At 39.4% G+C, this 24,591-nt stretch overlaps 2 protein-coding genes and 1 pseudogene across 3 annotated transcripts; 2 read left to right on the top strand and 1 right to left on the bottom strand.

Annotated features, from left to right (window-relative positions):
• Positions 1-4,754: 4,754 nt before the first annotated feature.
• LOC137734487 (disease resistance protein RPV1-like) lies at positions 4,755-9,209 on the top strand (annotated as a pseudogene).
• A 5,423-nt stretch (positions 9,210-14,632) lies between these two features.
• On the top strand, positions 14,633-16,969 carry LOC137733685 (protein ORANGE-ORANGE, chloroplastic-like). Of its 2 annotated transcripts, XM_068472850.1 has the most exons (8): positions 14,633-14,913; positions 15,157-15,271; positions 15,381-15,497; positions 15,665-15,751; positions 15,951-16,027; positions 16,118-16,181; positions 16,370-16,506; positions 16,779-16,969. In XM_068472850.1, the coding sequence occupies exons 1-8, from the start codon at positions 14,687-14,689 to the stop codon at positions 16,780-16,782; spliced, it is 828 nt and encodes a 275-aa protein (XP_068328951.1). In that variant the 5' UTR covers positions 14,633-14,686; the 3' UTR covers positions 16,783-16,969. The 2 variants fall into 2 exon arrangements, with proteins under 2 accessions (XP_068328951.1, XP_068328952.1); XM_068472851.1 differs by lacking the exon at positions 16,779-16,969 and having other exon boundaries at positions 16,118-16,245.
• Positions 16,970-22,526: 5,557 nt separating this feature from the next.
• LOC137733697 (uncharacterized) lies at positions 22,527-24,304 on the bottom strand. Its single transcript, XM_068472858.1, has 4 exons — positions 23,946-24,304; positions 23,716-23,812; positions 23,002-23,067; positions 22,527-22,866 (listed from the first exon to the last, which is right to left on the bottom strand). The coding sequence occupies exons 1-4, from the start codon at positions 24,167-24,169 to the stop codon at positions 22,687-22,689; spliced, it is 567 nt and encodes a 188-aa protein (XP_068328959.1). The 5' UTR covers positions 24,170-24,304; the 3' UTR covers positions 22,527-22,686.
• Positions 24,305-24,591: the final 287 nt, after the last annotated feature.

The following is a 24,591-nucleotide window of genomic DNA, read 5'->3' as shown; positions in this document are numbered from 1 at the left end:
AGGATTTGATCCCGAACAGTAGCAAAAGACTCGTTAGGCCCCATGAGGAATTGCATAAGTTGTTGCCGGTTATTCTTTGTGCCACAAGAACAGGTGCAATGTTCGTTGTACGAGGCAAGTTCGTCCCAAAGGCCTTTGAGGCGAATGAAATAGGCGGAGACGGAGGAAGTACCTTGGGAGATGGTGGCGAGTTCATGGTTGAGTTGGAAGAGGGGGGGCGGGGGGCGTTGCTTTGGGAGAATTGTTTGCAAAAAGAAGGTTGCCGAAAAAAAAAATTAAAGAAAAGCTAGGGTTTTGAAACCTGCTCTGTATACCATGTAGAAGAAGATATATGGGCTAAAAAGTATATTTCATTGATATGTGAATAAGAATATATACAATTACATTCCTTGCACAGCAAGATATTATCCCTACAAGTTAGGAATACAATATAATTAGGATTACTATCACATTTATACTTTAACTATATTTCTACGTGTTTAACATGTAGCGGGTTCTCGATGGAAGTTAGGGCAAGGTTATGGAGCAGAAGTGGATTCTCTGCCATCAACTGGTGCAAGAGCTGGATATCTCCTGTTTTAGAAGCCTCAGACAGTCTCGAATCCATCCTGGCAGATTATGTTAAGCTTCTTGTAAGAATTGATTTCCCTCCTTCCTTTATGTAATAGAATAGACATATATATAGTATACAGAGGTGGAGTTTTGGTTTTTTCCTCTTTCTCCGATTCCTCCTTCCTTCCACCTACTTTCCACTTTTTACCCGTGTTTCCTTCCATCTTCCGCCTTTTCCATCTTTTCCCCCTATTTTCTTCCACCTTTACCCCTGTTTCCCTCCAAGTTCCTCAATTCGGACCGGCTTCATCCATCATTGACTTTGGCTCTGATGTTCACACCACATTTTCCTTGCTAGTGGGTTGCTTCTTCTTGTTAATTTCTTTCGATTTGTGTAATAAAATAAACATAGTATACCGAGGTTAATTTTTTTTTTTTTTTGTAAGTAAATAATAAATAAAAAGGGCAAAAGCCCAAAGAGAAGTGTAATGATATAATCAATTAAAGTTAATGGCAGTTGCCAATCAATCCTGCTGGAATTGCGATGGCGAGAGAATCTTGCTGACACTCCTAATCTTAAAATTAGAGAGATTTCATTCAGGGTAATGTTAGGAGACTAGATTTGGAGATAAAATTTTAAAAACTAAGGAATGTAGAAATTGATAATTAATTTATTACTTAAACGTTGATAAACGTGCTCATTTTATTTGTGACACATCATTTAGTTTATTAGTTTTGTATTCAAATTTAGTCTCCCTAGCATTACCCATCATATATACAAATGAGAAATGTTATGGAAACTCTTTCATAAGTGGAACTATCAATGAATTCTTTGCCATCAAATGTTTTTAGCATAATTTTCATGCAAACATTATAAAGTATTGTACCAAAAACATGAGATAGCAGAGAGTGTTTATGGAGAGTCTCACTTTGAAAAAGTATCAAACAAACATGTGGTAGTGATAGGGATGGCAACGGTTCGGTTTCGGGACAAAAATGTTATATCTATCCCAATTACCATGAAAATTAATCATATCCATAACCGCAAATTAATCATCGTAATTATCCATAATCATACCCACCGGATAATGGATTCTCCATCTATTAACGGTTATATCTATCCTTGTCAATACAAAAAAATATATTCGTTCATTTGATGCAATATAATTTAGTGGCTAAATTGGATTAATGGTCCCCGTGATGATAGGATAAACAAAAGATTACCCCGGTGGTGAAAAAAAATCGGATTTAAATCCTTGTGGTGAAGTTCGTTAGAATTCAAGCCCAAAATTAACATTTTTGTCAACTCTCCATTAACCCAAAGTTAACAATCTCACCCTTCTCTCAAAGATTCCATTAGATTTTCGAACCACAAAGCCTGTTGAGTTCAACCTTGATTTTTTGATGAGAAAAAGCAAAAGATGAAAGGAAAATTTCGTAATACATAGCAAATGTATGGTGTTTATGATAGTACGAAGCTGGAGTTTCTATGATGAATGCGCCAACGATGATACGTTTGAAGGGTATCCAAAGCTCAAGTATTCAAGTAGGAACTCATTCTTTGACAACAGATCATATCAGCTACTTGCACCAGAGAGAATGAACTGAGGAGGAAAGGCCTACTCTAGAAGAAAAGGACGGTTCTATAAAAGGCAACAAAAAGGTTGAAAAAAGGACACTCAACTCAACATACAAAAAAGACTTTTAAAAAGCTTTGCAACCTACTCTTCACATACTCCCCTTGTAGTTCAAACATTCCTCTGTATTTATGGCTCAGCTACTTTCTTTGTAGTATTGATTTCTTGCATTAAAGTTTACTTCTCAAAACATGTCTTGTACTTGCAAAACTTTGCTCGCCTGGCATCCAAACTTGCCCGAATAGGTTGAAACTATGCTTGATTGCTTGTATTTATCAATTACTTTCAAGTTATTACCTTTTTTTTGCAATTTATTGTCATTTTGGTTAACACTTTACGAGTATAGCAGTTTACCTTTCAGCTTTTACTATTATTTCTAGCTCTTTACTTTCTGTTTTTACTTTTTTATTTTTATTTTTATTTTTAATAACAAAGGTTGCAAACTGGCTTGGATCGTTTCTGATTAGTTTGTGATCATTGTTTTGGCATTCAATGCAAGAAAAATATAAAGTTCTTGTCTTCAAGGCATAGAAAAGAACCTAATATAGATTTAAATGTAAAAATCAGAGCTAGGAAATGGACATTGCATTACAGTGTCTGAATTTAAATGTAAAAATCAGGAGTCGCATGAAGTGTGAAGTGTAGGAGACATGTGGGTGATGAAAAAAATAGAATTAGGAATACACTGCAATGTAGTGTCTAAATCCAAAAGGAAAAACTAGAACCAGGAAACAGACACTGCATTGCAGTGTCTCAGTCCAAATGTACAAAGGAACATACGGGAGGCATGTGAGTGATGGAAAAAACGAAACCAATAAATGGACACTACAATGCAGTGTCTGAATCTAAATGTAAAAAATAGAATAAGGAAATAGACATTACATTGCAATATTTGATTCGTATGACTTATTCCAAATATAAAATTTATGAGAAAGAGTGTGTTAGTTGAAGAGGGTGTCAGCTTTAGTGGCAAATTTTATAATTTTTGTTGATTTTAAATGAATTTAGGTATCACAATATATAGTTGACCTATTTATAATTAACATAAATAGTGTTGATATATTGTTAATATTGTAACTTTTTAGATTTTTTACAAAATCATGTGTAATAAAATGTGCCTAATATATAGGATGATACATACAAAATTAATTAGTTACATAATAAATGAATGTTGTTTGATTTAAAGTTCATTTACTCACAAAATAAAGTAATGTTATGTGATTCAAAATTAGCTTATTTTCATAGGGAAAACTAATGAAAATGATTTGAAAAATTTAAGTTTTAACGATAAAGGACAAAATAAAGGGTAAAGTGAATAATACCATGATTAACTTTTTAGTGTAAAAATATGGTTTTTTTTTTTTAAAGTGAACAGTACCGGTAGTTTTTCGTTCAAGTTCCCTATTTCCATTGAATCCAGATCCTTTATGGATCCTCTTTGTAAGGATTTCGGAGATCTGTGAATTGTATCCGTTCATCGTATATTGTGCGGTAAAAAATTATTTTATATATTTTAATTTAAAATTGAACATAAATAATATTTGATAAAAACTGATCACATAATATACGATGTACGAATACCTAAAATCATCACAAAAGTTCGAAAAAGATCCGTGTTGGATTTCCATCGATATTGAATTACAACGTAACACTTCTTATATGGCAATTGAGTCCTATAACAAGCTGTGGAAAATAGGCCGGCCAGTAGGAGCTATCTACCAAAAGAAGACAAAGAGACAGCTGTCCCCTTCTCACATATTAATTTTTGTTTTATTATCTTTATAACAAAATATGTTGATATGACTTAACTGTGACCGTTCAAATAAGAGGCCATGAAATGGTAAAGAGATTAGGAGAATAGAGAATCCTCCTCTGACTTTCGATGCTCCCACTTTTCATCATTTAGAGTGCTGCCTTCCATTCAACACTGTGTGATTTAGTTACGTATTTGTAAATAAATAATAAGTTTAATTTGATTAATAATTCATGTCGTAATAAGATAATTAGAAGATAGTTAAATTAAGATTTAAGTTTATGTAGTGAAATCTATTAGGATTTATGTTCAAAATTGAAAATTTCTTCAACACTCCGTTAATTATTAGCACGTGAGCCACACATATTAGGCTAAAATGAAACTCGCAAGTAATTGTTAGCACGTAGAGATTACATGTGAGGCTAACTTTATATTTTTAGTTTCATTTGTGAGCCTCATGTGTTAACAATTAATGAAGTTAACGAAATTTTTAATTTTAGATTTAATTCCTAACAGACTTCACCACAGACGCTTAAATTATAATTTTTTTAATCTTCCAATTACAATATCACAACGAGAACTTATAATCCGATTAGACCTAAATAATACGACCTAAGATTAAGTTTAAGCTTTAATCATGATTAAATCGCATGCTGGAAGATTGAGAGAGAATAAATGGAGATACCATCCTTCCTCTAAACTATTTTTCTCAATTACTACTTTAACCCCTTTATTCGCATTTTCTTGGATTAAAAAATCAAAAGCACGAGATTCCTTTCACACCGAAATTTCCCCGAAGGAGATGTGAAAACACATAAAGCATAATTCCCCTTTTCCCTTTTGTCCTTTTGCATTGACTCATTGACTTGGTATCGATCAGACCAATTTCCGGTGATCCAATTTGTAGATCTATTTGAGTATCTCTGTACTTACAATTCTCTTAGTCTTAGCTGCTCGATCATCGCTGACCAGGTGCGATCGATTAATGGCTGCTGCTTCTTCTTCGTCTGGCCTTGGTTGGAAATACGAAGTGTTCATCAATTTCAGAGGGGAAGACACTCGTAAGGGCTTCGTCAGCCATCTCTACAACGCTCTGGTTAAGAAACCAATCAACGCCTTCATGGATGCCGAAAAGCTCAGAAAAGGCGACGACCTTTCCGAGCTCCTGACAGCGATTCGAGAGTCAAGGCTTTCGATTGTAGTTTTCTCTCAAGACTATGCCTCTTCCACTTGGTGCTTGAAAGAACTCGTGCAAATCTTGGAATGCAAGGATACCAATAACCAGATTGTACTCCCCATTTTCTATGAAGTTGATCCGTCTGACGTTCGTAAACTCAAGAGAAAATTCGAGGAAGTTTTTGCTCAGCACGATCGTGATTCTAACGCTGAAATGGAAGAGGTTCAGGGCTGGAGATCCGCTCTTACAACTGCCACCAGTTTATCCGGCTGGGATTCGCGAAAATATGAGTAAATTCTAATTTGTTTTAGTTTCCTATTAATTTTTGGGATTTTTGTAACGTTTAGGGGTAATTTGATAAATATTTAGTTTTTTATTTTAATTTCTATTTTTTTGAAAACTAACAGATGAAAAAGACCCATTAATTGTTACTTGGTGGTGTTATTATATTGTTTTTTTTTAATTTGACAGGAATGATGTGGTCCTTATTGAGGAAATTGTAGGAGATGTTTATCGGAAATTGATCGACATCTCATCAACATCAAGCGAAGATAATGGCTTGGTTGACATGGATTCTCACATGCATGAAATGCTTTCATTATTATATCCTCCCGGAGGTGAAACGAATAATGTTCGAGTTGTTGGAATATGGGGTATGGGTGGTTTAGGCAAAACAACCATCGTTAGAGCTGTTTATAATAAAATCGCTGGTCGATTTGAAGCTTCTTGCTTTCTTGAAAATTTCAAGGAAGGTTTCATGAAGCATGGCAAACTACATATGCAGGCACAACTTCTATTGAGTATCTCAGACAACAAGGTGGGGAGTTCTCACATATCGAGTAAAGGTTTTCAGGTGATGTTAAAAAGCCTTGGTCAGAGAAAAGTTCTTATTGTTGTTGATGATGTGGATAAATTAGAACAAATTGAAGCTTTACTTGAAGAGCCACATTCCTTTGGTGGTGGAAGCAGAATTATTATAACAACTAGAGATTCACAATTACTACGCATAGCTGATGTGAAATATAATCCCAAGATTCTGAGTGATTCTGGAGCTCTAAAACTCTTTAGGCAGCACGCCTTCGGAAAAAACCAACCCACCAGAGATTATGATGATCTCTCTAATCGTGTCGTAAAATATGCTCAAGGTCTGCCTTTAGCACTCAAAGTTTTGGGAGCTTTTCTTGGTAAAAAAACTATACGCGAGTGGGAAGATGAGTTAGAAAAAATAAGGAAAATCCCGCAAAGGGGAATTCATGATGTGCTTAAAACAAGCTTCGATGGACTAGATCACACAGAGAAGGACATCTTTCTAGATATTGCATGTTTCCTTAAAGGGATGGAGAAAGACCAAGCAATTGAAATTCTGGACGGCTGTGGTTTCCATCCTCATACAGGAATAAGAGTTCTAATTGATCGAGCTCTCATAACTATCTCACGGAAGGGGGAACTGGAGATGCATGATTCATTAGAGGAAATGGGTCGGGAAATTGTCCGCCAAGAATCTTTCAAAGATCCTGGGAGACGAAGTAGGTTGTGGAGTCGTGAAGATGTTCGTCAGGTGCTAACTGAAAATACGGTGAGAAATCTTTTTCTTATGCAATTGTTAGTAGAAAGGTTCAACTTTTGATCAAAATCAATTTCTTAGGCTCGTTTGATAACCTTTTTTGTTTTCAATTTTTAATTTTCATTGTTTTAATAATGAAAATTGAAAACAATTAAACAGAAAATGAAATGATTATCAGACGGCTTCTTAAGAAACAAGCATTAATTTCATAATCAAAACTAAGGCTACAAAAACAATTGAAAGCATAATTGTGGATTTCTCGTGCTCAGACTGGCGATTCTTAAATGCTGAAGCTTTTGTTAGAATGACTCAACTACGACTTTTCAAGATCTGTCTAGGCTTCGTTTTTAAAGATGAGTACTTCAAACAACACCTGTTTGGGTCCTTAAAGTTGCTTAACCTGAGGTATCTCTACTGGCTTGGTTTCCCTCTCAAGTCTTTGCCATCCAACTTTCAATTCGAAAATCTTGTTGAACTTGACATGCAGTATAGTGTCATTGACCGACTTTGGGAAGGAACCCAGGTATGTACAATCATTTACATGTGTTTGTTTCTTTTAAATGTTTGGGCTTTGAGTGAGATGTCTTATTAAGTAATGCATGTTTTCCTGATTGTTTTAACAGAAGCAGGAAAAGTTGAAATTCATCAATTTAAGTTATTGTCGATACCTTAAGGAAACCCCTGACTTCACAAATGTGCCAAATCTTGAGAGGCTAATTCTTCAAAGATGTGTAAGTTTAGTTGAGGTTCACCCGTCTATTTCGACTCTTACAAAGCTCGTTTTATTGAATTTGAATGGGTGCCATGAACTTAAGATTCTACCCAACAAAATTCGTATGAGATCTCTCAAAACCTTTAATCTTTCTGGCTGCTCCAGTCTTGAGATGTTTCCAGAGATTTCAGAAGGTATGGAGGAGTTAGAAGAGCTTAATTTATCCTTGTCAAAAATTAAAGAATTGCCCTCGTCAATTTATAATCTCACGAGGTTGAGTCATTTGAACCTATCAGATTGCATGGGACTTAAGATTCTACCCAACAAAATTCGTATGAGATCTCTCAAAACCTTTAATCTTTCTGGCTGCTCCAGTCTTGAGATGTTTCCAGAGATTTCAGAAGGTATGGAGGAGTTAGAAGAGCTTAATTTATCCTTGTCAAAAATTAAAGAATTGCCCTCGTCAATTTATAATCTCACGAGGTTGAGTCATTTGAACCTATCAGATTGCATGGGACTTAAGATTCTACCCAACAAAATTCGTATGAGATCTCTCAAAACCTTTAATCTTTCTGGCTGCTCCAGTCTTGAGATGTTTCCAGAGATTTCAGAAGGTATGGAGGAGTTAGAAGAGCTTAATTTATCCAGGTTAAAAATTAAAGAACTGCCCCTGTCAATTAATAATCTCACAGGATTGAGTCATTTCAACCTAATAGATTGCAAGGAACTTAAGAGTCTTCCAAGCTGCATTCATATGAAATGTTTGAAAACCTTTAATCTTTATGGCTGCTCCAGTCTTGAGATGTTTCCATTGATTTCAGAAGGTATTGAGGGGTTAGAAAAGCTTGATTTATCCGGGTCAAAAATTAAAGAACTGCCCTTGTCAATTAATAATCTCACAGGGTTGAATCATTTGAACCTATCAGATTGCCAAAAACTTAAGAGTCTTCCAAGCATCATTCGTATAAAATCTCTCAAAACCCTTAAACTTTCTGGCTGCTCGAGTCTTGAGATGTTTCCAGAGATTTCAGAATTGATTGAGGGGTTAAAAGTTCTTGATTTATCCGGGTCAAAAATTAAAGGACTGCCCTCATCAATTAATAATCTCACGGGAATGAATCATTTGAAGCTAGTAAATTGCAAGGAACTAAAGAGTCTTCCAAGTAGCATTTGTCAGCTCAAGTCCCTTGTCTTTCTCTCTCTTTACGGTTGTACACAATTTGAGGTGTTTCCAAGCATTAAAGAAGATATGGAAGGATTAAGAGAGCTTTTCTTGGATGGAACATCTATCAAAGAGCTTTCCCCCTGGATTGAACGGCTTACGGGGCTTCGGTATTTAAGTCTGAGAAACTGCAAAAGCTTTGTACATCTTCCCGACACACTCTGTAATTTGGCACGCCTTATCACAGTCACATAGCTCCGTCCTGGCCTGAGTCCCTCTCCACCCCAACCCCCCAATTTCTAGGTAATCAAAATTCAGACCCTATTTTTGATTCGGAATTAAAATTCGAAATTTGGGAAATTTTATTATCTGAATAAAGAAATAATTTTCAGGGGTTTTGGGTACTCTGTTTGAAGCAATCAATCGGACACTACGCCGCGTTGCGGCGGCTTTGGTGGAATTGGCGTGGTCAGACGGCTGGCCACGGCCGCATATTTTGAAATCCCAAGAGGTGGCATTTTCCAAGGAGAGGTACATAACTCCACCGCCGGATTCTTTTGATTTGTGCTTGTGCAGAAACTGTGAAGATATTCGTATGTCAATTCCCGTTGCTAACTTGCTAATGCCACCGGTGCTCCTCCAATTTGGGTGAAAGGTACTGTGCATTTCCTTTTATCTTAACGTTTGTATATCTGCAAATTACAGTGGATGAACGCTCTGAATTTGTTTAAATTACTTTTTTTTTTTGGTATGAATCATCAGCAAACTCTGCAGTCATCAGTAAAACCATGGTATTCAATACAACGAACAAGAGCTGCTATGCAGCCTTTTAAGTTCTACAGAAAATTGCATAGGTGATATCCGTCTTGCCTTAACAAGTCCAATGGAGAAGTTACAACTCAAACTGTTAAAGTTTTACAACAATCTTTGTGCACCATTGATGGTGATGCCAGTTTTAGTTGCATGCTCACATAAAATCTGCCAAAAATATACATATGTCAAGATTTTAACTCCCTTTGTGCACCATTTATTCCGCTAACGAGTTTGATCTTTAAGTTTCTTTTGTTGGAAAAATTTGATCTTGAAGTCTGGCACACATGCATTTGCAGGGAAGATGTATGAGATTGGATCGTCTGGAGAAATTGAGTGCTGCTTATTTTCCAGATTCAGACGAAAGATGGGTAATTCCTGGATTTGAGATGTGAAGGACTAATAGGAGTCGTGTTTGTTAGTGCAATTTCTGTACGGTTTGAGATGTGAAGGACTAATGAGATTGCTCTGATGGGGAGTGTTCCCCGTAACTGATACGTGAGTAAAATACTGTTTCTCTGGACGCCTGATTAGTGAAAAGCCTTACTTTCATGGCTCCTTCCAATTTTTTCAATATATTGGTCCCACTAAGTTGATTATTTCAAATTTTGAATGTATAGCTCACTATTTGGTGCCCCCTGATCTGAAGTTTTCAGGTTCTGTTGAAATTTCCTTTCTTGAAACTAACTATTGTGTAAATTGATGAACATCCATGGGATACATTTTAAATTAGGCTCTAATGTGCTTCAAACTCAATTGAACTTGGTTACTGGCTTTTCTTGATCTTAACCAGGTGATGCATGGCTCTTAAATTCTCCAGAAGAATCGCTGGAATTCGTCTTTGCAGATGAAGGTTTCGATGTATGGGTAGGAAATGTGCGTCAAACACATTGGAGTCGGGCACATCTTTTGTCAGAAAAGAATAAGATTTATGCTTTACTGTAGGATTTTTGGGATTGGAGTTGGCAGGAATTGGCTCGATTTGATATGTCAGAAATGATACGCTGCATATATTCGACAACAAGCTCCGAAGTCTTTGTTGTTGGACATTCACAGGTCTTTAGACTCTTTACACCTCTTCATCTACTTCAAATCTCCTTCCCTTGCTGCTACTTTTGGTGTTTACTCCATGTATTCATATTATTAGGGAACAATCATGTCTTTGGCTGCTCTCACCCAGCCGGATATAGCTGAATAAGTGGTTGAAGCCGCTGCTCTTTTCTGCCTAATATCATACTTGGAAGCATATCACTTCAGAATTTGTTATCTTCTGTACATTATATGCAGCGAATGGGTTGTCACCCTTTTGGATTCAATGTGTGATGGCTATGTTGACTGCTTGGAGTGGTTGTATTTGATTTTGCTTTTGATTGTCGAGGGTTCAGTACTATGTTTTCCTGTTGTACGTTTTTTTGTTTTCAGAGTAATATAATATGGGCGTGAGGGCCTAGCCCCCCAGCTTCGACTGGGTTCCAGCCCTCTTTAAATATTTCTTTTTAATTTATGTTGTTGTACTGGAAAAGGGCACATTATTCGCTCTAGGCACCAAAAAATTCAGGACCGGCACTAGTCTAATATTCTAGTGGAGAAGCGTTTGGGTTCTACTCATGCGTTCCGAGTTCGAAGTTCCTCCTCCTGTAATGTAATAGTTTCAAAGTCTTCTTAATATATATATATATATATATATATATATATATATATGTATGTATGTATATATGTATGTATGTATATATATTTTTTAAATGTATGCAAAGAATTTGTCTAATTTTGAACATGTAAGAAATGAAAATGGTTAACTGAGTCACTCATTAAAAGTATTAATTTCACACTTGATTATCTTATATATGAATGAGAATGTATCATTTTTATATTTTTTTATTGCGAACAATATTTTACACTAACATATACATTAAAGAGAGGGAAAAATGTTTAAACTCAAAACATAATGAGTTAAAAAATAAACCTCATCATCAGAACAATTCATTACTTGCAATTCATAATGTTTGCATGAGGCAAGTAACCCTCTCAACAGTGGCAGCTCTGGAGGAGGACGAAGTATTCGATCACATAGAACCTTGATATCTCAAAGACAATCACCGCACCTAAAGCCATCTCTAACCGACCCAGCCAAAGGGCCATAGGTCTAAAAATAGCTCGGAATGACATGAAAATCATCTTCAAGCGAAGGCTAGGCCAAAGGTCTTGTGGCTCCATTTGGCCAAAACCCCAAATCAAGCCAACGGGCTGGCCATTTCCAATCAGCTAGCCAGCCCTTCAGCGGCAGAATGTCAAGCTTGACGTTATGGCAGGCGCAACAATACCACGCTTTCTTCGTTATTGTGGCAAGTGGCACTCACAATATGTCAAAAAACCTTATTTTACTACGGTAGTTTAATATAATTAACCATATTAATTCAATTAAAATAATAAATTATTGAGGGGATTATGTTTTGTCTATCGGTTGGAGATGCATTTTTTGTCAAAGGGCAATTTTTGGCTCATGACTCTTTGGCTCCCTCGGCTGGGGATAGTATAAAATATGATCTGCATTGTTTATTAAAATATAATTTCTTACAGAACTATAGGGCTAAACATGATATTTTAGACCTAATTCGATTGGAGATGGCCTAACCTTATGCTTCCGACGTTTATCATCCTATAATAAAATTTTAAATCTGAAAAACAAGGGAAAAAAAAAAAAAAAAAAAAGAGAGAAGAATCAGCCACTTCCCTCCATTTTTTTTTTTTTTGCCGGTCGGTCACTCTCTCTCTCTCTCCCCCCCTCTTTCTCTCCTAATCCTAGAGTTCGGTAGTTGACAAAAAAAAAAAAAAAAATCCTAGAGTTCAGTAGTTGACAAGTGTTCTGCACATGTTCGGTGCTTCAAGAGTTACGTTTGTTTTGTCTCCACCTGCACCATCTCCATTTCTCAAAGAGCCTTCTTCTTTGCTTCTATGGAATTTATGTAACAACCCGTCCGGAGATTTACGTAAGAAAATGAATATTTTTATATTTTCACTAAGTTTGGGGGATACTTTCATTTTTAAAATTGTTTTTGAGTCTTAATTGGTGAGCCCAAGGGGCCCACCCCCTGTTTTGTTCCCTGATTTCTTTCCCTTTCCCTTTTCTTTTATTTTCTTTCTGAAAAGTCTCTCTTCTCCCTCACTCTCTCTTCTCTACCGTGCTCTCTCCTTTCCCCCCTCTCGGTGCTCTTTTCTCCGACAATAACACACACACACACACACACACACACCCCCATGCCCACACCTATAGCTCTTTTCTAACCCGTGGTTTTGTTTTGGATGTCAAACCATGAAGAAACCACCTCGGAGACATTTCCCAGTTTTCCGGCGAGCACCGCCCCTTTCGAGGCAATTTACGGCCAAACCACGGCGAGTTGGCTGGCGTGTAAGGTATCAATCTCTTCGTCTCGCTGAGTACTACAACGTTCCTTTTTGTTTCACCCAATTTCATTGAGTATTGAAGAAGTTATACTCATTTGAATCTTACCCAGTTTCTGGCTGACACCCGTGGCTTCCAGGCTGTTTTCCGGCCAACTCCGGCCACGATGACGGGAACCAAGGGTATATTTCGATTCCTTACCTTCGGGGCTTCAATTTGGTATATTGAATGACATGTTTTGGTTGAGTTTTGAGCTCCAACGGAGCTTGGGAATTCTCCGGCCGAAATCCGGCCTTCTCCTTCCTTGGAATCTGGCGAACACCCAAGGCCTTTGGGCCTTTCCTGCCAAGCCCAAAGCCCTGGGCAGCCCAACCCAACCTTTTTATTTATTTTATTTTTTTGTTAATTTAAAGGCCTTTGGGCCGTTTCCTTTAGGGCCTCCGGCCGGTTAACTCTAAACCCATTAGACCCAAACCCTTAGGCCCAAACCCAGATCCAACCCAAGTCCAAACCCTTTAACCCAATCCGGATCCAAGCCCAGACCCGTTTGACCTGTTGACCCGGACCTGGACCCGGTCTGACCGTTGATCCGGTTAATGGTCAGCGTTGACTTTGACTTTGACCGGTCAACGGTCAACGTTGACTTTGATCTTTGACTCTTTGGGTTTCGTGCGAGACCCCTCCTAGGCTAATTTCGACGTCCTAAACCCGTTTCCCATGTCCGTTTTCCCAAATTCAGTCGTTTGAGTAAAGTTTGACTAAATGTACCATTTATGTGCTTAGGGGCGATTATCTGTGGCGTTTCCTTCTTCGCTAGATGGTGTGGCTTTTCGATGACGAAGTACTGTGAGTGGACCCCTTCTAAAAATGCATGTTCTGATAGTATAAATGCATACATGAAAAGCATGATTTGATGATTATGTTTTATGAAACGTTTTACGAGATAACATGCTTATTGAGGCTAGTTTGAATTATTACTATTTTTCCTATAACCCATGTTCTTATAGAATATCTGATGGATGACGATATGATATTTAGAATAGAACATGTTTAGAACACCTCTTTATAGTATAGATGATGCATGACTTTATACTATGAAGTTGATTTTCAATATATGTATGTTAACTGGTTTTGTACTTACCTAGTGGTGCTTTCCGCTACGGGACGTAGGGATAGATCCGGTCCGTCCCGGACAACAGTTTGGTGTTGGCATATGGCCTGGAGTGTGTTTCCTCTGGCTGTTTAGCACAGAGACGGGGAGCCGGCATGGGGCCTGAAGTGTATTTTCTTCTGACTGTCTGCTCAGAGACGGGAAGCCGGCATGGGGCCTGGAGAGTTGTATCGGACATTCACTAGTGTTTATTATATATGCAAGTTATGATTTGAGATATTGCACGACATGCTAGGATTCGGAAAACTTATGTTTATCATTATATATATGTGTTTTCATAAAACCTGGGAGTTAGTATGTTAATAACTGTTTTATTATATATATATATATATATATCAACTTGGTCCACTTATATTTGTTTTGCGCCCCCTTCAGGACTTAGAATCGAGGCATACAATCCCGACATCCAGGCACTTCCACATCGGCATATTCGAGTCCTCGTGGTGTAGGACCCACTCCTTTGTTTCATTCAATTTTATATTATTTCCTTTTAGTATTATAGATTAGTGGTGTGCTCTGAACACGGTCCTTATTTGCATATTCATTATTCTTTTATATTTATAAACCTTATTTATCCTTTGTTTTCAGTTTTTACAATCAATAAATGACTTTTGTCACACTCGGATGTCGGCCAGCACGTGTCTATTCTGGTATTGGGAATATCGGGGTCGGGCGTGTCAATTTACCAGCGAAAGAAACCTGAAGCGAAACAGAAAGCTCTGCCTTCTGGTTTGAGAGAGAGAGAGAGATGCTCTGCTCCAGCAGACTCTTGGCCATTTATTTCCCCGTAAATCGGTGCAGTCCGTACGAACTGCATAGCGCCGGCTGCTCCAAATTCAGCTACCCAAGAAGCCCCATATCAACAGGCAGCTCCAGATGGCGATCCCTGGCCATGGCTTCGGAGCCCGACTCCTCCTCTTTCGCTCCGTCTGTCGATTCTGATCCCAATCCCGCCGCCGATACAAACCCCGCCGGGTACTTCCTACTCTTTCTCTAGGAGATTAACAGAAAATGGAAATTTAAAGTTCCAAGCTTTGGATTGTTACTTTGCACTGTGAAATTATGAGATTGCAGACAGCTTACTGGTCTTTGAAAGTTAGTAACTTCATGTGAAAAACCCATGCGATTTATCTGCTGTGGATGTTAATTAACCCAACAATGATACGGAAATTGCTTTTTAGCCTGTAATTTTTAGTTTTTACATGCTTAATTGTGCAGATTTTGTATCATAGAGGGGCCTGAAACAGTGCAGGACTTTGCCACAACGGAGCTGCAGGAAATTCAAGATAATATTCGGAGTTGGCTCAACAAAATTTTCTTGCATATGGAGGAGGTGAGAGCAATTGCTAGTTGCTGCCACTTTCTCAGTTTAGCATGTTTTAAATTACTCTCCAATTGCCGTTAGAAATGTGTTCTTTAGGAATGAGCTTCGATATGCGTAGGTTCGCAGGCTGAGGATACGACAGCGGATTAAACGCGCAGAGCTTGGAGAGGTAAATGAAGATCAAGAAAACGAACTTCCTATTTTTCCATCATTCATTCCCTTTTTGCCTCCCCTGGTAAGCTGCTGCCCCCGCCCCGGTGAAGAAATGTATTTCCATGGTTAATAAATGTTTCAGTAAACTTGGCCGTTTCATACCCCTGATGTTTTTACCCGTATTTTGTTGTAGCCTTTTGTTGATTCATAAAAAATCTGTGAAAAGTAGGGTGAATACATTGCTTGCAGAGTTCAGACAACCTTAAGCTGTATTATGCTTTTTGTTATTCAATTATTGCGGGGTTTATCCTTTTTGGTGGCCTCATAGCTCCCTCCGTAAGTTCTTTATGCATTAACTTGTTGTGATTAGTTATAACAGTTATTCACAAACATTATTTTCATTTACCGGTCTGACAATACAGTTCTGAATTTGCAAGTAAAAAATGAGGAAAAATATCGAATAACTGTAGTTGTTGCTTATAAAACATGGATTCGGTTTGTAACTCTTTCCTACAATTACCCTTACATCTTTCAGTTGGAGTTGAAGCTGGTAATAGGAGGCACATCGTATAAAGATTTTATAGCAAATATGCATCTGCCATTGCAGTTGAGGTATGGCACTATCTTGACATGAAGCTAATGATGTTAATACAATATTGTTACCAGTTTGGTTTATTGATCTCATATACTTTCAAACTACAGTCAACTTGATCCCATAGTGGCGTCGTTCTCTGGAGGAGCAGTTGGAGTGATCTCAGCATTGATGGTAGTTGAAATAAACAATGTGAAACAGTAGGAGCATAAGCGATGCAAATATTGTCTTGGAACTGGTGTGATAATGTCCTATGTTTCTCATTTTTAGTCATATGTACTGTAGCTCTAAATATATACGATGGAAAGATGTTTGGATTCGTTTCGTATGTCAACTAACCAGTGTATTTGATACTTATGCAGGATATCTTGCTTGTGCTCGTTGCTCCAGCACTGGAACCCTTGTTCTTACCGAACCAGTTTCAACAGTTGATGGCAGAAACCAGCCCCTTTCACTGCCAAAAACTGAAAGATGTTCAAATTGCTCAGGAGCGGGAAAGGTTAGACATATAATTGTGGCCGTTGAATTGAATGTTTACTGCATACTAAATTCCTCTTCTTGCCTGCCGCTTAGATGCACTTGTTTCATCATATACATTGAGGAATAGCTGATTCACATGTTTGGTGACTGTTGTGTTTGTCGAGCACGTGAAAGACATTTCGGAAGAAAAATAATTGACTGGAAATGGAGTTTAAGATAATTTAGTAGCAAATTTTTGAGAGGTGACTTCCAAATGGCAAATATCTAACATTGCATCTGCAAATGTGGCAGGTAATGTGCCCGACATGCCTTTGCACGGGAATGGCGATGGCAAGTGAACACGACCCTCGGATCGACCCCTTTGATTAGAAGCGCAATGCCATCGTTAGTCGTTCCCTTACCACTTACAATCCTCTCTCTCTCTCTCTCTCTCTTGATGCAATTGCAATACGTACATCCTCTCATAAGTCGTGACATGAACAAGGAACTTTTGTGCATATCAACTGTTCAAGAATTTGACCAGACATCTGAATGCGATTCAAATATTTCCTTTCCTTCAAATTTGTTTTAAAAAATTGAAGAATCGACTTCTTCCGAGGGATCGCCTTTGAATCAAAACTGCTTTGTTGCTCGTCCCAACAGTTAACGAGGGAATTGTTATTAGCATTCACAAAAGTTGGAACACCACCAAAATCAAAATTTTGGAGAAAACGTTGGCAAAAGTGGTAACACACATATATGTGTGTTGCCACTTATATATATAAACATAAACATAACATGAACATAGCATGCATATTGCACACACAAATACTTGTAATATCAAGATATATACAAACAATAGAATGAAAATGCCAACTCTGCCAAGATTTATCGTGCTGAAACCAAACCACAACAGCAAATACTTTCGCCACACACGACGGAAATCTTGATGGTACGCCAGCTCCGGGGTTTCTCAATGTTAAAGTTGTTAGGATCCTAGCCGTTAGCAGATAAGTCTTGTTGCTAGGGTTCCTAGTTGTTAGGGTTTCTAACCACGTAGGAGTCTAATAAAGTCCTAGTCTTAAGGGACACGCTGCATGTTTGTTTTCAAGTAGTCGTTACCACGATTGTAGGTCCTGTAAAATCGTGGGCAGTTTCATTTTACCTTCTGATCAGTTGTAAGGCTATTTAATAGCCGGTGTTGATGCTTTGTTTAATAAGAATACTCCCTGGTTTCCATGCAAGCTTTCGAACTTGGCTTTACTGTGATTCATTGCTAGGTTCTAGGTTCTAACATCTGGTATCAGAGCCCCACTACGGGGCCTGATCGAAAGCTTGTAACCCAGGTGTTCGAGTGAAAAAAAAAAACAAAACATGGCGTCTGAAAACAGTTTCGTACAACCAGCCATTCCAAGGTTTGACGGACACTATGATCATTGGAGTATGCTTATGGAGAATTTTCTCCGTTCCAAAGAGTACTGGAACTTGGTGGAGCTTGGGATCAATGCTGTAGCAGGAGGATCGGATTCCAGTGAAGTACAGAAGAAGAACTTAGATGAACTGAAGCTGAAGGATCTAAAGGCCAAGAACTATTTGTTCCAAGCCATAGATAGGTCAATATTGGAGACCATTCTGAAGAAGGACACAGCAAAAGACATATGGGACTCCTTGAAACAGAAATATCAAGGAACTGCACGTGTGAAACGAGCTCAACTGCAGGCTCTTCGCAAGGAATTCGAGGTGCTGCACATGAAGAATGGAGAAACAGTTAATGACTATTTCGGGAGAACACTTGCCATAGCCAACAAGATGAGAACCCACGGAGAGAAGATGGATGATGTAGTAATCATCGAGAAAATTTTGAGATCCATGACCTCGAAATATGACTATGTCGTTTGCTCAGTTGATGAATCAAATGACCTAGACACTATGTCTATAGATGAACTCCAGAGTAGCCTTCTGGTGCATGAACAAAGGATAAGCCGTCATGGGGAGGAAGAACAGGCGCTTCAAGTTACTCATGGAGTCCAGCAAGGAGGACGTGGTCGTGGAACTTATCGTGGCAGAGGAAGAGGACGAGGAAGGCTAGGGTTCGACAAATCAACCCTAGAGTGCTATCACTGCCATGAACTAGGGCATTTTCAATGGGAGTGCCCTAAGAAACCTAGGGAGGAAAAGGCAAACTATGCAGAAACAAAGGAAGAAATGCTGTTAATGGCACTTGTGGAATTCAAGAGGATGGAGCACACATGGTTTCTCGACTCAGGATGTAGCAATCATATGTGTGGAAGGTTGGACTTGTTCAGCGAGTTTGACAGTAGCTTCAAAGAATCAGTGAAACTAGGAAATGATTCAAGCCTGACTGTGCAAGGCAAAGGAAGTGTACGAATGGAGATAGATGGACGTATACATGTGATCACAGGTGTGTTCTATGTACCAGACTTGAAGAATAATTTACTAAGTATTGGTCAGCTGCAGGAAAAGGGGCTCACAGTTCTCATTCAACAAGGAAGGTGCAAGATCTTTCATTTTGAAAAAGGTCTAATCATGGAGACAAAGATGAGCACCAACAGAATGTTTGCAGTGGTGGCTCGAAGCCCTGAAGAGCAGAAGTGTCTCTCCTCTCAAACAACTGATCAAGCACAGTTGTGGCATCATCGCTATGGGCACCTCAGTTGGAATGGGCTCAAGGTGCTTCAGCAGAAGCAAATGGTGAAGGGACTACCTCAGATCGCAGCATCTCAGAAGGTGTGTGAAGATTGCTTGGTAGGCAGGCAACAACGAGATCCATTTCCCAAAGAAAGCCAGTGGAGAGCCTCTGAGACACTTCAACTAGTGCATGCTGACATATGCGGACCAATCAATCCAACCTCCAACAGCAACAAAAGGTATCTTATCACCTTCATAGATGATTTTAGCAGGAAAACATGGGTCTACTTCTTGGTAGAGAAGTCAGAAGCTTTTGGCATGTTCAAAGCTTACAAAGCACGGGTAGAAAAAGAAACTGGGGCAGTCATCAGAAGTTTGAGGACAGATCGAGGAGGCGAGTTCACCTCGCATGAGTTTGCAAATTTCTGTCGAGAGAATGGGATACACAGGCAGTTAACTACAGCCTACACCCCTCAACAGAACGGAGTGGCGGAAAGGAAGAATCGCACCATTATGAACATGGTGCGAAGCATGTTATCTGCAAAACAAATTCCAAAAACCTTCTGGCCTGAAGCAACAAATTGGGCTGTACATGTGTTAAATCGATGCCCTACCCTTGCTGTGAAGAACAAGACACCTGAGGAAGCATGGAATGGACACAAACCTTCTGTGGATCACTTCAGAATTTTTGGGTGCATTGCTCATGCTCATGTACCTGATCACAAGAGGGTGAAGCTCGATGCCAAGAGCTGTAAATGTATTTTGCTTGGGGTAAGTGAAGAATCTAAGGCTTATCGACTGTATGAACCTGTTTCTCAGAAAATTGTTATAAGTCGAGATGTGGTGTTCGAGGAGGATCAGCAATGGAGTTGGGGTGATAGCTACAAGGATGTGATAGTGGCAGACTTAGAGTGGAATGATGATGAGGAAATTAGCAGCCCAAGAACGACGAGTGATCCAGGGTTTGAAAGCAACGACGTTGGAGACGAACCAGAACCTGAGATTGAGTACGAGGGCACGATGGTTGGAGAAGGGAGTCAAAGTGACGAAACCTCACCTCATGGGGGACGAACTCGAAGACCACCTATATGGATGAGGGATTATGAGACAGGTCAAGGACTATCTGATGAAGAGACGGATGAAATGGCTCATTTAGCCTTATTCATTGATTGAGATCCCACAACCTACGAAGATGCGATGAAGTCAGAAAAATGGAGACATGCTATGAATCAGGAGATACAATCCATTGAGAAGAACGATACGTGGGAACTGGTAAAGTTGCCACCAGGAGGAAAAACAATTGGAGTGAAGTGGGTGTTTAAGACAAAGCTCAAGGAGAATGGAGAAGTAGATAAGTACAAGGCTCGATTGGTTGCTAAGGGTTACTGTCAACAATATGGGATTGATTATGCAGAGGTGTTCGCACCAGTGGCTCGTTTAGACACCATTCGAGTGGTAATCTCTCTCGCTGCACAAAAGAACTGGGGGATCTATCAACTCGATGTTAAGTCCGCATTTTTGCATGGGGAAATAGAAGAAGAAGTGTTCGTCGATCAGCCACCTGGATATGAGCAGAAGGGGCAGGAATCAAAGGTGTATCGACTTAAAAAAGCGCTGTATGGACTTAAGCAGGCCCCTCGAGCCTGGTATAGTCGCATAGAGTCATATTTCATTGAAGAAGGCTTCAACAAATGCCCTCACGAGCATACCTTGTTCATCAAGACAGCAGGAGGAGGTAAGATCTTGATAGCATGTCTTTATGTTGATGACCTTATTTTCACTGGTAATGATGAAACAATGTTTGAGAAATTTAAGAAGTCTATGACTGCTGAGTTCGACATGACTGATCTCGGAAAAATGAGATACTTCCTTGGTATCGAAGTTATACAAAGATCTGATGGAGTTTTTATCGGACAAAGGAAGTATGCTCAAGAGATCCTGGAGAAATTTAACATGGAACAGTGTAATCCAGTACAGAATCCAGTGGTGCCTGGTTTAAAACTCACAAAGAATGAAGGCGTAGAGGTTGACAGCACTGTCTATAGACAGATGGTGGGAAGTCTCATGTATCTAACAGCTACGCGACCTGATTTAATGTTTGTCGTAAGCCTGATCAGCCGATACATGGAGCGTCCAACTGAGGAACACTTACAGGTAGCAAAAAAGGTTCTTAGATACGTTAAAGGGACGGTTGACCTAGGGATATTCTACAAGAAGGGAGGAACTGAAGAACTCACTGGATACACCGATAGTGACTACGCAGGTGATCAAGATGACAGAAAGAGCATCTCAGGTTATGTATTTATGATAAGTTCGGGAGCTGTCTCTTGGTCCTCAAAGAAACAGCCAGTTGTTACTCTATCCACTACTGAGGCAGAGTTCATAGCTGCAGCATCGAGTGCATGCCAAGTTGTTTGGTTAAGAAGAATCATGGAGAGTCTTAATCAGGAGCAAAATGGTCCAACCTTAGTGTATTGTGATAATGTTTCGGCTATTAAACTGTCAAAGAATCCTGTGATGCACGGTCGAAGCAAGCATATTGACATAAGGTTTCATTTCCTTCGTGATCTGGTCAAGGATGGAGTGTTAGAGCTGGTGCAGTGTTCATCTCAAGAACAAGTTGCAGACGTGTTAACTAAACCTCTGAAGGTTGACACTTTTCTGAAGATGCGAGAACTGATGGGTGTCTGCAAATTTCCAGGAATAAACTGAACATCTGTAGTGTTCAGTTTAAGGGAGGATGTTAAAGTTGTTAGGATCCTAGCCGTTAGCAGATAAGTCTTGTTGCTAGGGTTCCTAGTTGTTAGGGTTTCTAACCACGTAGGAGTCTAATAAAGTCCTAGTCTTAAGGGACACGCTGCATGTTTGTTTTCAAGTAGTCGTTACCACGATTGTAGGTCCTGTAAAATCGTGGGCAGTTTCATTTTACCTTCTGATCAGTTGTAAGGCTATTTAATAGCCGGTGTTGATGCTTTGTTTAATAAGAATACTCCCTGGTTTCCATGCAAGCTTTCGAACTTGGCTTTACTGTGATTCATTGCTAGGTTCTAGGTTCTAACACTCAATTTCACCGGAGAGAAGGCTGGGAGCCCTTACGCCAAGTTCGAAGTGGAGATGGCAAAGAGTAACGGGAATGAAGGACTAGTCCGCATCAGATGCTGTTACAACGATGAAGGTGGAGCTCTCGCATACAAAAACGAGTAGTACACTGAAGTACTCCCAACATTTCGTCGGTATTTTAAGTTTGGTAGGTTAACGGCAACATCCAAGCCGGCTTTCCTGTAATCGCAGATGATGGAAAGGTCAAGAGAGGGTTTACAGGAGCATTCAAGTTTGGAGAAACTGAGACAATACTGAGTAATGCACAGGAGACTGCGTGCAAGGTTTTTCCGACACCCTTAGTTGCTGGGAAGTAATTACCATCAACATGGATGATGGCGTTTACACTGGTGTCAATACCTTCGACATAAAGTTCGACACCAACGAAGAAATGTCTTCTCATCCAATGCTCAGCGCTATATTCTCGGAGTTTCACAATATAGTTAAATGGGTACATTATTCTTCAGAAAATTTACATATTTTGTGTTTTATTACCAATCCTACATTCGATACCATTGAATGTACTGGTAAAAATACATTTCTGTAACGATCCTCCGATGGTAGATATTCGTCTTTCTTCTTCAACCACTTTCTTCAGGGAATTGTTGATGTCACCCAATGCCCAAGCTACCGAGATGTGAGGGCACGGATCCTGTGATCACCAACACCCCATGAAGTGATTTAGTTTTTTGAGCAATGAGTAGTATTCAGACACAATCATTTGCTCCAATATATTGTCATATATTCAGTAAGTAATTTCAAGTTTGAAAAGCACGGAAAAGCGAACCTTGTAAAATTCAGGAAGATTGTGAAGCTTATACACATCATTCACAGCTTGAATCTGCTTTGTTATCTGAAATCATTGGAAGATGAAATATTTCAGACTTGTAGACAATGAAAGCTAACTCAACCATGCATTAATACGAAAACAGGTATGCTTCTAGTAACCACGTTTCACTCTTCCACGATATCAGAGTGGTCTGACGGGCCGCAAGGGGCATGGAGGGTACGAGTGGTGTTGCAAGTCACGAGCGGAGTTGTTGGGTGGGCGGGTCATTGTTGGGATGTCGCAGATCTGTTTCACGTTTTAAATCCCATCGTTCCTAGTCTAGTTGAGACAGTCTACACCAATCATTAGACAAAACACCTAACCTATCAAGTTCAACCCTAACCTAACTAGTCTGAAATACCAATTCCAATCTTGTCCGGCCCGCCAAACGTGCCCTAAGTTTCATAGGCTTATACTCACATGACAGGATTAGGAACATGATTTACGCCAGGACAACACATGTTAAAACCATGAGCATATCATGCATTAGTTTTCGTTTGTGTTTTTCATGCTACAAGTGCATCGAAGACCAAACAATCTAAGCTAATAAGCAAACAAGATATCGATATTTCAAAATCCCATGACTTTCGGCAAGTACTTACTAAATCTTAAGCCCATATAACAACTGAAAACATTTAGAATTGCACCAAGAGAGAAAGCTAGCAATCATACCTCAGCTGACCCAGCAGCAATGACTTCGATCGACACAAAGGTCCGGGTCTGATCATCGTTAACAAAAACCTCCCACTTGCTAAAATCAATCCAATACCTGTTTCACAATAACAAAATGAGTTAAACCGAAAATGGACAATAAATTTGCAGGCTTACAGAATTATGTTGAATAACAGAACTAAATCCACGCAATGCAGACAAGAGAATGTAAATGTAAGATGTAACCATACCGCCTCTGAATCTGAAGCTTCTGCCGCAACATTGTCACCAAGGAATCAATCTGGTGCACCCTAATCGGAACAGTTCTTCCGAGACTTATATGGAACTCTCTACCTAAAGCAACTTGTTCAAGTTTATGCTCGTCCTTACGCAGAATGTCAAGCGGGACGTCAACGTCAACGGCATGGAGACCAGGCACCAGAGAAGCTAGCTTGTTCAAAAACAAGGCCATCATGGGCTTGGGTTCCTTGGGCCGAAAACCCAAGCTTGTAAGGCCCAAAGACCTAGGGTTCAAAGGGTTTGGTTTAACTAGGGTTTGGGCTTGGGCTTCGAAAAGGTTTTGGGCTCTGCAGCCCGGCCCAAAGTCCTGATTCCACTTGGGTTTTGGGCTGAGTTGGGTTTGGGCTTAAGGGTTACTGGGTTTGGGTCATTTTGACTTGGTTTCGACAAAAAGGAAGGCTGGAGCTTCCCGAGCTCCTTTCAACACCGATTCTCAACCCTAGGGTGCGATCTAGCTATCAAATTGAAGCTTAGGATGAGAGGAAGAGATTCGTACCAATATCATGTCGTGAGGTGGCCGAAGTTGGCCAGATTTTGGCTCGAAAGCCACGGGGCTCACCAGAAAAGTTTGATGTGCTCTATGTGCTTCACGGAGGA

The sequence above is a fragment of the Pyrus communis genome, chromosome 5 (assembly GCF_963583255.1).
Source record: "Pyrus communis chromosome 5, drPyrComm1.1, whole genome shotgun sequence".
Classification (NCBI taxonomy): domain Eukaryota; kingdom Viridiplantae; phylum Streptophyta; class Magnoliopsida; order Rosales; family Rosaceae; genus Pyrus; species Pyrus communis.
The sequence above is the reverse complement of the archived record's forward strand: the minus strand, read 5'-3'. Positions and strand labels throughout refer to the sequence as shown.